General features: G+C 37.9%; 1 protein-coding gene across 4 annotated transcripts in view; it reads left to right on the top strand.

The window, feature by feature from the left end:
• The first annotated feature begins 224 nt into the window (after positions 1-224).
• LOC113612314 (zinc finger protein OZF-like) overlaps positions 225-14,799 on the top strand; it is a 32,276-nt gene continuing 17,701 nt past the window's right edge. The window contains exons 1-4 of one of the 4 annotated variants that reach the window (XM_027092118.1): positions 225-333; positions 3,318-3,515; positions 4,659-4,717; positions 6,681-6,807. In XM_027092118.1, coding sequence (XP_026947919.1) covers positions 4,703-4,717; positions 6,681-6,807 — 142 coding nt within the window. In that variant the 5' untranslated portion in view covers positions 225-333; positions 3,318-3,515; positions 4,659-4,702. Of the gene's footprint in view, positions 334-3,317; positions 3,516-4,658; positions 4,718-6,655; positions 6,808-14,799 lie in introns of those variants that run through there. The other 3 variants (XM_027092117.1, XM_027092115.1, XM_027092116.1) reach the window with 3 other exon arrangements.

The raw sequence follows: 14,799 nt of genomic DNA, 5'->3' as shown, positions 1-14,799 counted from the left end.
TATATGATTAGCAACAATTTTAATTGGTTTATTTTGCTCAGCATGGATCCCATTTTCTTGAATCTTTACAAATCTGATCATTTTTAATTGGATTAGAGACTCGTTGGGTGGTGGATATTTTGTAGTCAAAAAAATATTCTTGAGCTTGGTTCTGAGATGTATTTATGTTATTTGTAAACGGTTTGATCTTTTTGTGTTTTGCCATTAAGGTTTGTTAAGTGAGATGAGAGCAAGGCTCTTCTTTGGACTATCTTGTCCTGAACAAAGGGCCAGCCATGACCAAGCACCTCAACCTAAGGGAGCAGCACCAATTTGGTCAGGACTTTCTCCCAGGTTAGTGCCATACTCTCTTGCTCGCTTGCTGTGACTCCAACTAATAGACTAATCCTGAACAGAAAACCAAGAGCAGAGTAAACGGATTTTTATTTCTTTTTCCCTACTGTCAACACAGCATCTAGAATAATAGGTGTCACACAGCAGGTTTTATGAATACACAGAAAAGATATTTCATATATAATATATATAATATATGAGATGAGATGTATATGTACTTTATCTCCGTTAGTAATCTTTACTTAAATTCAATTATGACTTATTTAATAAAGCTCCATCAGCCTTTTTGTGCTTATTACTTTTAATTCATTAGAGAGGTGTATTAGTTTGCTAGGTCTGCCATAACAAAATGGTGCAGACTAAGGGCTCAAGCAACAGAAATATATTTTCTTACAGTTAGAGAGTCTAGAAGTTCATAATCAAGGTGTCCTTAATTTTGGTGTCTTCTGTGGAATCTCTCCTTGGCTTGCAGGTGGTTGTCTCCTTTTTTAAATTGAAATATATTTGACATATAACATTATGTAAATTTAAGTTGTAAAACATGTTGATTTGATAGGTTTATGTATTGTAGTATGATTGCTGTTGTAGGGACAATCAGCACCTTGATCATGTTACATGATTATCTTTTTTTTTTTTTTTTTTGGTGATTGGAATAATTAAGATCTAGTCTCTTAGCAAGTTTGACGATTACAATACAATATTGTTGTTTGTATTCACTATATTGTGCTTTAGATCTCTGGGACTTTTTCAGTGTTGCCCTCTTATTGTGTCTTCATATGGTCTTTCTTCTGTAGGTATGCATTCCTTGTGTATCCAAAGCTTCTTATAAGAACACCAGTTGGATTGGATTAGAGCTTACCTTAACAGCCTCATTTTAACTTAATTACTTCTCTGAAGGCCCTAACTCTGAATATAGTTACATAGTAGGGTACTCAGGCTTAGGGCTTCAACATATTAATTTGGAAGATGGGTACAATTCAGCCCATAATAGAGGACAAATTATGATAAAATTGAAAATGAGTAACTTGTCATTTTGTGCATGAAAATCCAAGACTATTAATATTAAAATTAGTTAAAAAATAAATTAGAGGATGAAGGAGAAAATATTGTTAATATATCAAAACAAACATCTCTCCTATGTGCAAATAAATACTTGTTATACCATATGTGAGAGTGTTTTATTTACTGTAATAGGATTCAAATTGAAAGAACTTAATAAATGTTTACCTATATGTAAGTCTATATGAAGAAAAGTATTAACCTGCATAAGAGAGTTAAAGAAGAGAGAGGATATATAGTGGGCAGGATTATATTAGTGGCAGACAGGATAATGTCACTATTTCACTTTTGTAAAGATATCTTTTCTTGCAGGCATGCAGGGTGCAGCCCAGCAATGTAGTTCTAAATAGTTTGACCTGATGATATGATTACATTTTAATTAAGGGTCAAAATAAGCTGTAAATAAGTAGAAAAAAGGAAAGCTTCTATCTGAAAAATGTATTTGTGTGGTGTACTGCACTGAATAAAGTTGAGGCTAATTAACATTGGTTATATTTGGGAAGGAGATGGAGAGTGGGAACTTCCTCCAATTATCCCATCAAGCACTACTCTTTTGATGAAACTGATCTTGTGTTTTTGTATAATTGAAAACAAAATGTTCAAATATATTTATATACATTAAAGAACACAGGAAATACTCCATAAAATGTTGAAAGAATAATGATTTTTCAACAGCCTTGCTCAGGTCAGAATTGGTGGTGTATGAAAAAAATACTTGCAAAGTATATTGAGTATTTTGCTAGGCCTATGTCATGAGGAGGGCCATCTAATTTGCATAAAACAAACATGGTTGGGCTATCAGTGCATTATACTGTCATATTTAGATTTAGTGTTAGAAGGTCAGGCATTTTTACCTAGAAAATCATTGCCAAATGCAAGTTCATGTACCTGATGCACAGTAAGGCCAAACAGACCAAAACATTGATGTTTGGAGCAGGTAAAGATTTACTGCAGTGGTCAAGCAAGGAGAATGAACAGGTGGCTCATGCTCAAAAGACCTGAACTCCTAGATGATTTTGAGGAAAGAGTTTTATAGGCATATTTGGGGTCGGAGCCTGCATGGTATCTACTTTGCTTGGTGATGAGGTGACTGGGTGCTCTTCAGGAATATTGTGCTCAACCTGAAGTTACCATCCTCCTGCAGAGAGGGGGCTTTAGATCCTGCAGCAAAACTCAAAGATATTTTATGTATAATCCCTTGAAGAGGAACCAGGTCCCTGTTTTATAGCTGCAGTATTGTTTCTTGACTGCTTCTCTTTGCTTCTGCACTCCCTCCGTTCCCTGGTTAGTAACTGTTTGAATCTGTCCTTTGGAACTCAGCGATGGTCTAGGAGCTGAAACCTTTTTCCTACAAAGATGCAAGGGACAGGGAAGGGCTTTTGTATCCAGAAGAGCCCTGTAGCGTCCTACTTGGTTTCAAAATTGCAGTAAATGAAAAAGAAGTCTGTTCCATTATGACTAAACCAGTGAACTCGCTTTTGAGAAAATACGCTATTTGTCTTTCACAAAGGACGCCCCCTTGATGCCAAGTAGGTTAATTAATGCAGAGACGGAAAATTCTATTCCATTAGGAGGATATTTTCTCGGGACTATCAGGATCTACCAATCTGGAGAATCTGGTATCAGTCATGACCTTTACCTGCTTGCCTTGGTACACCCACATAGGCCAGGTATGGAGATAGTTCAAGAACCACAGTGCGGAGAAACACCCAATCCGGGGTCTCGGAGAACCCAGGACCACGGAACAAGCATTTCCCCCGTATTTCTACTCTGCTGCAATAAATGGATTGCTCTGTTCAAGACACCCCAGGGCGCGGGGAGCGACGGGAAATGTAGTCTTTCTCCCTCCACAGCCCTCCTGGTTTCTGGGGCTTCCTCTGCGCCTGTGCAACATAGGCCCCGCCTCATCTCTTCCGCCCTCGCAGGCCTCGTGGTGTGAAGAACCTGGAGCTTCGGCCCTCGCAGGTGCGGGATCTGCACGGTGGAGACGGGAACTTCGCGTGGCCCGGAGCTTTGCTGAGAGCGGCGTTCTCGTGGCGGGGGCGGAAGTGGTACGTCTCGGGCCTTCTGGTCCAGGCGGGACTGCAGTGCCCGGGTCTGGCCTGGACGTCGGCCCTGGGAAGGTGGGTGGGGCGATCCCGGTTCGGGCCTTGTGGTCTCGGGGGCAGGTGCCGCTGAGACCCGTTAGGAGCGGGGACGGTGCGTGTGGGGATGGAAAGCCCGGCCCCGCCTGCATCTGACGGGGGGACGCCGGGGCGGACAGTGGGAGGGAAGGCGCGGTGGTCACGCTGGCCGTGAGCGGGCCAGAAAGCGCGGGCGGAGAGTGTGCTGGGCAGCCCTGCTCTGGAGCGTGAGAGACCCGGTCAGTTACAGCCGTGTCACCGGTACTGTGGGCGGGAGAAGTAACCTGGGGACGAGTCAGGTCTGCAAAGGAGGCTATGAATAATGCCTGCTTCCTGGCGTTGTTCTTAGAATTCGATGTGGTGTCATTTGGAAAAAGAGGCAAGTGCCAGGTACTAACCGCCGAAAAAGTGACAGTAGATGTTGTTCAGAAGACACTTCGTTCTTTTCCTTGGGTGGTTTACAGAAGCCTCCCAATTATCTCGTGATAGCGGTATGAGCATCTGCATTAAACACACGTTAAGCAAAAAGCAGATCTGAGTCTCAGGGTGGTGAGGTGGTCCTGAGTTTGAGAGCGCCTGTGACTTCTCCAGGCCCACCCGGAATGTGACAGAGCCAGGAGTCGAACAGTCGTTCATACCGTTCAGTCATCAGAAGAAACTTATCAAGAGTCCCTTTTGAGAAAATGCAGCCCACTTCAATAATGTTTTTAAAAATTGTCTTAAAGCTTGCCATCCTTTTTACTGGGCTTCCTGTGGATTTTCTAACTCCAGGGGTAAACAATATTGCTAGGAAAACAAAGTAAGGATGCAGGCAGTGTCTTTTCTTCTACTGTTAATTTTAATGAAACGTGTCGTTCTTTGGTGTATTTTAGTATGTTAGTTTTTTGTTTGTATTGTTTAAATTAGTAAAAAAAATTATTTTTACCAACTGAGAAGTGGTAGGTTTAAGCCCCATGATCATTTCAAACTGGAAGATGGACAAGTGGTGCTTCCACAGGGTACTTCCCTTGCCTTTTCAAGGGCCAACGTGAGTCCTTAGGGAGGCTGCCCCTCAGCTGGGCTGCTGAGGTGATTGGGAGGTGAATGTAGGAACCATAAGGCAGGCCAGGTGTTCTGACCTTTTCCTCTTTCTGTCCCCCCCAACTGAATCTTCACCGTCCTCTACACTCTCCCAAGACCTACTGAAAATGAACATATCTGAGGTGAGCGCTTTATTCATCCCCCTGTTAGTGGTATGATAGATTCAACTCTTGATTTCAGATTGCTCTCAGATTCTGTTACACATCTTTTATCAGTGTAAGTTATTTCCCTTTTATAATCAGTTTTACTTGGGTCATGAATGTACCCTGAATTATATCGAATACCTTTTTGTATCTATTGGAGTAAAGCTACAGCTTATTTTTTTTAATCTCCAAATATTAGAGGTAGAAAGTAGCTTAAATGGATTTTAGAATGTTAACTTACTCTTGAATTCTTGTATAGACCCTACTTGGTAGTGGGTGTGAGCCTTTTTTGTTTTAAATTTGTAACTGACATCTTTTTGCTATTATCATATTTGAACTTTTATTCTGTATTCACACACTACATTAGCCTATAATTTTGTTTTCTTATGTCCCTGACTAACTGCGGTATCTTGGTTATATTAGTCTTCGGGGCTCTTTCTGCTTTTTTCTCCTCTCCTCTCCTTTCCCTTCCCCCTTCCTTCTTTTATCCTTTCTCTCTCTCTCTCTCTCTCTCTCTCTGTCTCTCTCTGTGTCTATTTCATATGAGAAAATCATCTGTTATAGACTTCCTGAAACTCACCTCTAAAACTGGACTTTGTGAGTACATCTGCTTTTTGTGTGTTGATGTAGATTACTGAGTCACTTTATTTAAACAGTCATGGATCTAGTCTGGTTTTCTATTTTTTTTATTATTTTCAGAGAAAATTGTACATTTTTGTCTGTTTTTGCAATGTATTTTCATGACCTTGTTGATAGTTTTCTCTTATATTTGTTGTTACATCAATAATTTCTGTTTTCATATATTTAAATTTTCTACTTAACACAGGGAATGCTGATCAGAAAACAACCAAACGTGTTAACGGATCGGCCCTGTCATAAATCTAGAATTTCAGAGCCTGCTGTTGGGCTTGGAAATTTGTACTGTTAGTATATTCTAAATACTGAGTTGAGGGAGCATGCACTCAACCATTTTGCTGGTTCCAACTTCAGTACACCAGCTGTCAATTTCTTTTTTAGATAGGTGATATATTCACGTGACTCTAAAATCTAAACAGAAAGCATATTCATTAAGGTCTTGATCAGTTTGAATTAATTATTTTTTGTGGTGCAAAGTATGAATCAAGGTTATTGTTATTATTTTTCTAATGGAGTTTTTTAGTCTAACATGATTTGTGTCAGAATATACTTTCTCCATTGAATTGCCCAGACACCTAAATTAAATAATTGTGTGTGTGCATTATGTTTGTATATATCATTTTTATACTTTTTCTTTTGATCTCTGTGTTTCATTTTCATTAATATCACATACTTTCTTTGTCTTAAGCTCTATGGTATGTCTTGAAATCAAGTAATACCAGTCCTCTGACTTTGTTCTTTTTCAAAACTGTTTTCATATTCTAGATTGTTTGCTTTCTATGTAAATATTAGAATTAACTTGTGATTCTAAAAATCCTGGTAAGCTTTTGATTATGATTTCATTGAATCTATAGATTTCTTTGTGGAGAACTGACAATCTCCATCATACTATATCTCCTAATCTATGAATTCAATATTCATCTCTGTTTACTAGGTTGGTTAGAGAATTTTGAGCTGAGAAAAGACATGACCTGACTTATAATTTAATAATAACTCTGAGAGTGGGCCCTAGTGAGATAGTGGTGGAAATAAATGATATAGCAGGACTTTCAGTAATCCTTTCAAGAAATGGTGATGTTAGCAGTTGTACTTTGAAGTGATCAAATTTTGGATGGAATTTAAAGGCAGAGCCAAAACTCTGAAAATGCCTGCTTCCCTAGGACATCACAGATAATGTGTGTACTGTCAGATATTTTTGATTTTTCATAATGTGAAAAAATTTCAGTTTTCATCTTACATTCCAAAGGTATTATCCATGTCACCTAATTTTGAATTCTTCAGATTGATGAGAAATGTGCTTTCACAGACATCAGTGTCATTCAAGGACGTGACTGTGGAGTTTACCCTGGAGGAGTGGCAGTGTATGAGCTCTGCTGAGAGGACCCTGTACAGAGATGTGATGCTGGAGAACTACAGCCACCTTGTCTCATTGGGTGAGCCTACTTTATCATGCGACTGCCTACAGTGTATTTGATTTTCTGTTTCTTCTCCTGTTTTTTTTAAAAAATCATCTATATTGAGGTATAATTAACAGAAAATAAAACTCAACAAGTTTCTATGTATAATTCAGTGACTTTTGAAAAATGTGTACGGCTATACCACCAAAATCATACAGGTATTTCTATCATGTGAAAATTTTCCTTATGGCCTTTCTCAGTCAGTCCTCTCTTCCCACCCATTTTATGATAATCACTGATCCTCTTTCTATTTCAATACTTTTGCCTTTTTTGAAAGTTCATATAAATGGAATCACACTTTATATCCTGTCTGTATGGCTTCTTTCCCTTAGCATAATTCTTTGGAGATTCATGGATATTGTTGTGTGTGTCTGTATTTATTCTTTATAGTGATGAGTAATGTTTCGTTCTTTGGCGTGTATTTTCAGTTGTTGATAAGACATGAGGTCCTCTTTGCTTTGGTGCTATGATAAGCAAAGGTGCTATGAATATTTAAGTCCAAGTCTGTGTGTGGCTATGTTTTCATACCTTTGTGTAAAGACCCTAGTTGTTGTTTCCTGGGTCTTATGTATACCTACAGGAAAACCTGGTTTTATCGTGCTTTACTTTATTAGGCTTCTCAGCTGTTACTTTTTGTTACAAATGGAAAGTTTGTGGCAGCCCCTTGGGTCCAGCCACGTCTATTGCTGCCAGTTTTCAAACAGCGTTTGCTCACTTTGTGTCTCTGTGTCATGTTTTGGTAATTCTCACAACATTTCAAACTCTTTCATTATTATACTTGTTATGGTGATCTGTTGTAATTGTTTTGGGGCACCATGAATTGCACCCGTATGAGATGGCAAACTTCATTGATAAATATGTGTGTGTCTTGACTGCTCCGCTGACTGGCCATTCCCCCATCTCTCTCTTTCTCTTCAGGCCTCCTATTTCCTGAGACATAATAATATTGAAATTAGGCCAATTAATAACCCTGCAATGGCTTGTAAGTGTTCAAATGAAAGGAAGAGTTACATGCCACTTACTTTAAATTAAAAAATAGAAATTATTAGTAAGGAAGGCATGTTGAAAGCCGAGATATTCTGAAAGCTAGGCTGATCGCACCAGTTAGCCAAGTTGTGAATGCAAAAGAAAAGTTCTTGAAGGAAAATTAAAGTGATAACTCGAGTGAACAACATGAATGATAAGAAAGTGAAACAGCTTGATTACTGATATGGAAAATATTTTAGTGTCTTGGATAAAAGGTCAAACAACATTCCCTTAAGCCAAAGTGTAATCCAGGGCAAGGTCCTAACTCTCTTCAATTCTGTAAAGGCTGAGAGAGGCAAGCAACCTGCAGAAGAGTTTGAATCTATTATAGGTTGGTTCATGAGGGTTAAGGAAAGAAGCCATCTCTATCAGATGAACGTGCAAGGGGGAGCAGCAAGTGCTGATGGAAAAGCTGCAGCAAGTTATCCAGAAGATCTAGTTAAGATGATTAATGAAGGTGGCTACATGACACAACAGAGTTTTAATGTAGATGAAATACTCTTCTATTGGAAAAAATGCCGTCTAGGACTTTCATACGTAGAGAGGAGAAGTCAATGCCTGGCTTCAAAGCTTCAAGGACTCTCTTGTTGCGAGCTAATGCAGCTGGTGACTTTAATTTAAATCCAGGGCTCATTTACCATTCCAGAAATTCTAGGGGCCTTAGGAATTATGCTGAATTTACTTTGCCTGTGCTCTGGAAATGGAACAATGAAGCCTGGATGACAGCACATATGTTGACAACATGATTTACTGAGTATTTTAAGCCTATTGTTAGACCTACTGCTCAGAAAAAAGATTTCTTTCAAAACATGCTCATTGGTTATGCACCTGGTCATTCAAGAGCTCTGATGGAGATGTACAATGTGATTAGTATATTTATGCTTGCTAACACAACATCCATTCTGCAGCCCATGTGTTGAGTTGTTTTGACTTTCAAGTCTTATTATTTAAAAAATATATTTTGTAAAGCTATGGCTGCCATAGGTAATGATTCCTCTGTGGGTCTGGGCAGAGTCAATTGAGAACCTTCTGGAAAGGATTGACCATTCTAGATGACATTAAGAACATTTGTGATTCATGGGAGGAGTTTACAATATCAGCCTGAACAGGAGTTTGGAAGAAGTTGATTTCAGTCATTATGGATGACTTTGAGGGGTTCCAAACTTGAGTGTAGGAAGTGACTGCAGATGGGTGGAAGAAGCAGAAGAATCAGAATTAGAAGCAGATCCTGAAGATGTGACTGAGCTACTGCAATCCCATGATAAAAATTTAATGGATGAGGAGTTGCTTCTTGAAGGGGCAAAGAAAGTGGTTTCTTGAGATGAAATCTACTGGTGAAGACACTCTGAAGATCCTTCAAAGGACAACAAAGGATTTAGAATATTACACATTTAGTTAATAAAGTAGTAGCAGGGTTTGAGAGGATTGACTAGTTTTGAAAGAAGTTTTACTGTCTGTAAAATGCTGTCAATTCGCTTTGCATATTACGGAGAAATAATTTATGAAAGGAAGAGTCAATTGATGTGACAAACTTCATTGTTGTCTTGTTTTAAGAAACTGCCACAGCCACCCCAGCCTTCAGTAACCACCACCATTATTAGTCAGCAGCATCAACACTGAGGCAAACCCTCCACCAGCAAGATTACCATGCACTGAAGGCTCAGTGATGGTTAGCATTTTTTAGCAATAAAGTGTTATTTTAAATTAAGATATGTACATTGTTTTTTAAGACATAATGCTGTTGCAAACTTACTAGTCTACTCTGTGTGTAAACACAGATTTTCTATGTATTGGGAAACCAAACAATTTGTGCGACTCACTTTATTGTGATATTCACTGTATTGCTGTGATCTGCAACCACACCTGCAGTGTCTCTGACATATGCCTGTATATGAAGAAGAAAACAATAACTGCCAAATGTTTTTAAAGTGCATGTGTCATTTACGTGGGCATTAGTAACTTATAGTAATTCTAGTTGCTCCAAATATTCACCATCATTTTGTGATGTAAACCCGATGAGTTTTTATCCTTTTAGTGGGGGTCTGTTGTATCTACTTGGGTTTCATTTATCATTTCTCTTTGACTAATGACGATGAACAACTTTTGTATGCTATTTGTTCATTCACATAGCTTTTAAAAAAGTAAGTTCAGATCCTTAGCCCATTTGTTTTGTTGAGTTTTTCAGCTTATAATTCAGTTGAAAGAGTTCTTTATACAATCTTGATAGAAGACTTTTATAAGATACACATGTTGAAAATTTTTTCTCCTAATCTGTGGTTGATCTTTTTAGTTGTGAAACAGTTGGGCAAAAGGTTTTCATGTTGATGAAGTCCAATCTATCATTTCCTTTACTTTCCTATTCTATTCCCCCCACCCCCTGTTTCATAATTTGCCTAACAAAGGTCATTCAGATTTTCTCCTCTGTTTTTTTCTAGAAATATCCTTGGTTTAGATTTTACATTTAAGTCTTTGACTTTTTCCGGTTAATCTGTGTAAATGGTGTGAAATATAGATTGTGATTCATTTTTGCAGCTAAAGGTCTGCTTGGCTCACTGGTTATCCTTTTCCTATTCAGTTGCCTTGGCACCTTTTGAAATAAATTGTACATATATGCATAGGCTTCTCTCAATATCATTCTGGTTTATTGATCTAAATACCTATCTTAATAGGTATGCACTATTTGACTAGTGCACTAGTCATGCACTATTTTGATTTATCTGTCTGTGCAGTAAGTTTTTACATCAGAAGGAATAAGTCCTCTTAACTTTTTCTTTTGGCTATTACAGTTTGTTTTTCTTTCCCTATAAATTTTAAAAAATTTTATTTTTTCTGGAAACCCTAGTGGTGTTTTATAAGGATTGTGTTGAATGTTTAGAAGATTTGGGGGAAAATTTACATCTAATAATATTGAATTTTCTGATGTGTGAACAATGTCCTTACTTTTCCTTAGCATTTAATGTTCCTTTGCAGTGTGTTACAGTTTTCACTTATGTGTCTTCAGCCTTTTTTGTGAGATGTATCCTTAAATCTTTTGATGCTATCTGTAATGATACTTTTAAAAACTTCAATTTCCAATTTTTTTTTGGATTTAAGTAGAAATATAATTCATGTTCATTGATGTTGTTTATCTCTGTTTTGCTAACTTCACTTGTTACTTCTACTAGATGTCTTGAAGATTTCTTAGACTATTATATATATTAAATAATATGATTTGTAAATAAAGATATTTTTCTAATCTCTATGCATTTTAATTTCTTTTTTGAACAGGCCAGGATTTAATGTGAAGAATTTATTTATTATTTACAACTAAGTATGATGTTAGTCATAGGCCTTAAATAGTTGCTCATTGTCACCTATTTCTTTTCTTTCTATTCCTAGTGCTGTAAAATTAATATCATTTCTTCCTTAAAAGTTCATACTAGAATTCATTACAGAAGCAATCTGGACCTGGAATTTTCTTTGTTGGAATTTTTTTTCTAATAACAACTTGATTGAGGTAGAATTCGTGTACCAAAAGTTCACCCTTTTAATTTACACAATTCAGTATATGTATATATATATATATATATATATATATCTCGTGTGTGTGTGTGTGTGTGTGTGTGTGTGGTACGCGGGCCTCTCACTGTTGTGGCCTCTCCCGTTGCAGAGCACAGGCTCCAGACGCACAGGCTCAGCGGCCATGGCTCACAGGCCTAGCCACTCCATGGCATGTGGGATCTTCCCAGACTGAGGCAGGAACCCGTGTCCCCTGCATCGGCAGGTGGACTTCAACCACTGCGCCACCAGGGAAGCCCCACAATTCAGTATTTTTTAATATGTTCACAGAGATATGGAACTATCACCACTATTTAGTTTTAGTATATTTTCATCACCCCTAGAAGAAACCCTAATCTACTAATCTACTCTGTGTCTATAGAGATTTGCCTATTTTGGAGGTTTCATATAAGTAGAATCACAAAATATATAGCTTTTTCTGAGCGGCTTCTTCTACTTAACATGATCTTTTTTTTTTTTATTTTGCGGTACGCGGGCCTCTCCCATTGTGGAGCACAGGCTCTGGACGCGCAGGCCCAGCGGCCATGGCTCACGGGCCCAGCCGCTCCACGGCACGTGGGACCCTCCCAGACCGGGGCACGAACCCGTGTCCCCTGCATCAGCAGGCGGACTCTCAACCACTGCGCCACCAGGGAAGCCCAGCATGATCTTTTTAAGGTTCATCAGTGTTATAATATGTATCCGTAATCAAATTCAATTTCTGGTTAAGTAATATTTGATTTTATGGCTATATCACATTTTTTTTTCCGTTGGTGGGCTTTGGGTTGTTTCCATTTTGACTGTTAATGAATAATGCTGCTAGACCAGTTGTGTTTTTGTGTGCATAGTTTTCCATTCTACTTTGTATATACTTAGCGTAGAATTACTGGGTGATATGGTAACTCTGTTTTAACAATTTTAGGAACTGCTAAAAGAACTTCTCAAAGCAGTGGTACTTCTTTTACCACCCCACCAGCAATGAATGAGGGTTCCTGTTTTTCCACATGTACCTGCATAATTGTTACTGTCTGTTTTTTTTTTTTAGCCCTCCTAAAAAAGTGGAGTGTGAAGTGGGATTTCATTATAGTTATGAGTTGTATCTCTCTAATTTTGAGCATTTTAATGTGTTAATTGCTTATTAGCTGTTTGTGTATATTCCTTGGAGAAATGTCTGTTCACATCCCATTCTCCATTTATAAGTTGGGTTATTTGTCTTCATTGTTGACTTTTAAGATTTTTTAATATAATCTGGATACAAGTCTCTTTATCAGTTATATGTTTTGTAAATATTTTCTTCCATTCTGTGAGTTGTCTTTTCACTTTCTACATGGAGCTCTTTGAATCGCAGAAGTTTTTTATTTTGATAATATCCAGCTGGCCTATTTTCTCTTTTCCTCTTTTTGTCAAATCTCAGAAAACTTTGCCTAACTCAAAGTCAAAAACATTTACTCCTATTTTTTTCTGTATATTTTATAATTTTTTTCTCTACATTCAGGTCTGTTACTCATTTTGAGTTAATTTTTATAGATGGTATGTGTTACAACTTTATTCTTTTGCATGTGAATAGTGAAGTGTTTTCCAACATCATTTGTTGAAAAGACTATATTTTTCTGATTGAATTGTAGCCCCCTTGTTGAAATTCAGTTGTCCATAGATGTAAGGGTTTATTTCTGTCCTCTCACTTCTATTCCATTGGTCTCTATTTTTATTTTTATAATGTTTATTCTCACACCAGTACTACCTTAATAGTATAGTATGATATTGTGATTTATAATAAGAAAGAAGATTTGGTCTTCATCCCTGTTCCTGGCACAGAGTTCTAAATCCCTTGAGATTTCCTAAATGTAAGAGAGACTGAGGTGTCTTTTGTTATTAGTAACAAGCCCCTTTCAACCATGCCGTAGTTCATGTTAATGAGGTAGCATTTGGAAACCCCCTGAGGATGTAGGCTTGTTGCCAGGAATACCAATCAAGTGATTTGAGGGTTGGGACATTCAGGCCCACCCCCAGACCTCCAGGGCTTGACTTAATTACTAACAACAGTTATTCCTACAAATGAAATCTCCATAAAAATTTCTGAACTCTAGGGTTCAGAGAGCTTTGTTGTTGCTGAACACTTGTAGGTGGTGGGAGGCTGATGCTCCTGGACAGGGCATGGAAGCTTTGCCCTATGCAGCTTTTTTGTCTGGCTGTTTCTGAGTTGTATGCTTTGTAATAAACCTGGCAATCTATTAATAGTAAGCAAACTGTTTTCCTGAGTTCTGTGAGCCATTCTAGCAAATTAAACCTGAGGACCAGGATGTGGGAACCTCCCATTTATAGCTAGCTGGTCAGAAGCACAGGTAGCAACCTGGACTTGTAATTGACGTCTAAAGTGTGAGGAGAGGCAATCTTGCCAGACTGAACCCCTAGCCTGTGGGATCTGATGCAAACTCCAAGTAGATATGTCAGAACTGAATTGAATGTAGGACACCTTGCTCGTATTGCAGTTGCCTGGTAGTGGGAAAAACCTCTACACATTCAGTGACCAGCAGTGAAGTAGTATTGAGAATACATAAGTATTTTGTGAGTAGAGACAGTAATATAGATGAGAAACAGGAGTGTTTTCTATAACAGAGTAATTGAAATTGAATAGTGTGAGCCCTCCAAGTTTTTTCTTTATCAAGGTTGTTTTAGCTATTCTGGGTAACTTGCATTTCCATAATTTTAGGATTGGTTTGTCAATTTCTGTAAAAGAGTAGAGCTGAGATTTTGAGAGGGTTTGACTGTAGCTCAACTCCTGGAGTATTGCCATCTTGACAACTTTAATTCTTCTGATCCATGAACATTGAGATTATCTGTCTTTCCATTTATTTAGGCCTTTTAAAATTTATTGCAATGATATTTTGTTGCTTTAAATGGGCAAGGTTTATACTTTTGTTAAAGCTATTCTAAGTATTTTATTCTGTTTGATGCTATTGTAAATGGAATTGTTTTCTTTATTTCATATTTGGATTGCTCATTGCTAGTACATAGAAATACAGCTGAGGTTTGCATATTTATCTTGTATTCTGCAACCTTGATGAACCTGGTTATTAACTTTCAGAAGTTTATTTATTTATTTCTGGATACCTTAGGATTTTCTATACTGATTTGGTTTACCTTGCCCTTCCTTTCTTTGCTGTTTTATGATAAAATTTAAGCTCATGAATTGAGACTTGGTTTTGCTTTATTATTTTTATTTATTTATTTTTAATTAATTATTTTTGGCTGCGTTGGGTCTTCGTTGCCACATGCAGCGTTTCTCTAGTTGCAGTAAGCGGGGCCTACTCTTCGTTGTGTTGTGTGGGCTTCTCGTTGTGGTGCGCGGGCTTCTCATTGAGGTGGCTTCTCTTGTTGCGGAGCACGGGCTCTAGGCGCGCAGGC

The sequence above is a fragment of the Aethalodelphis obliquidens genome, unplaced genomic scaffold (genome assembly GCF_003676395.1).
Source record: "Aethalodelphis obliquidens isolate GAN/ISIS:26980383/991018 unplaced genomic scaffold, ASM367639v1 scaffold74, whole genome shotgun sequence".
Classification (NCBI taxonomy): domain Eukaryota; kingdom Metazoa; phylum Chordata; class Mammalia; order Artiodactyla; family Delphinidae; genus Aethalodelphis; species Aethalodelphis obliquidens.
Note: the sequence above shows the minus strand (reverse complement) of the source record. Positions and strands in the feature narration are given on the sequence as shown.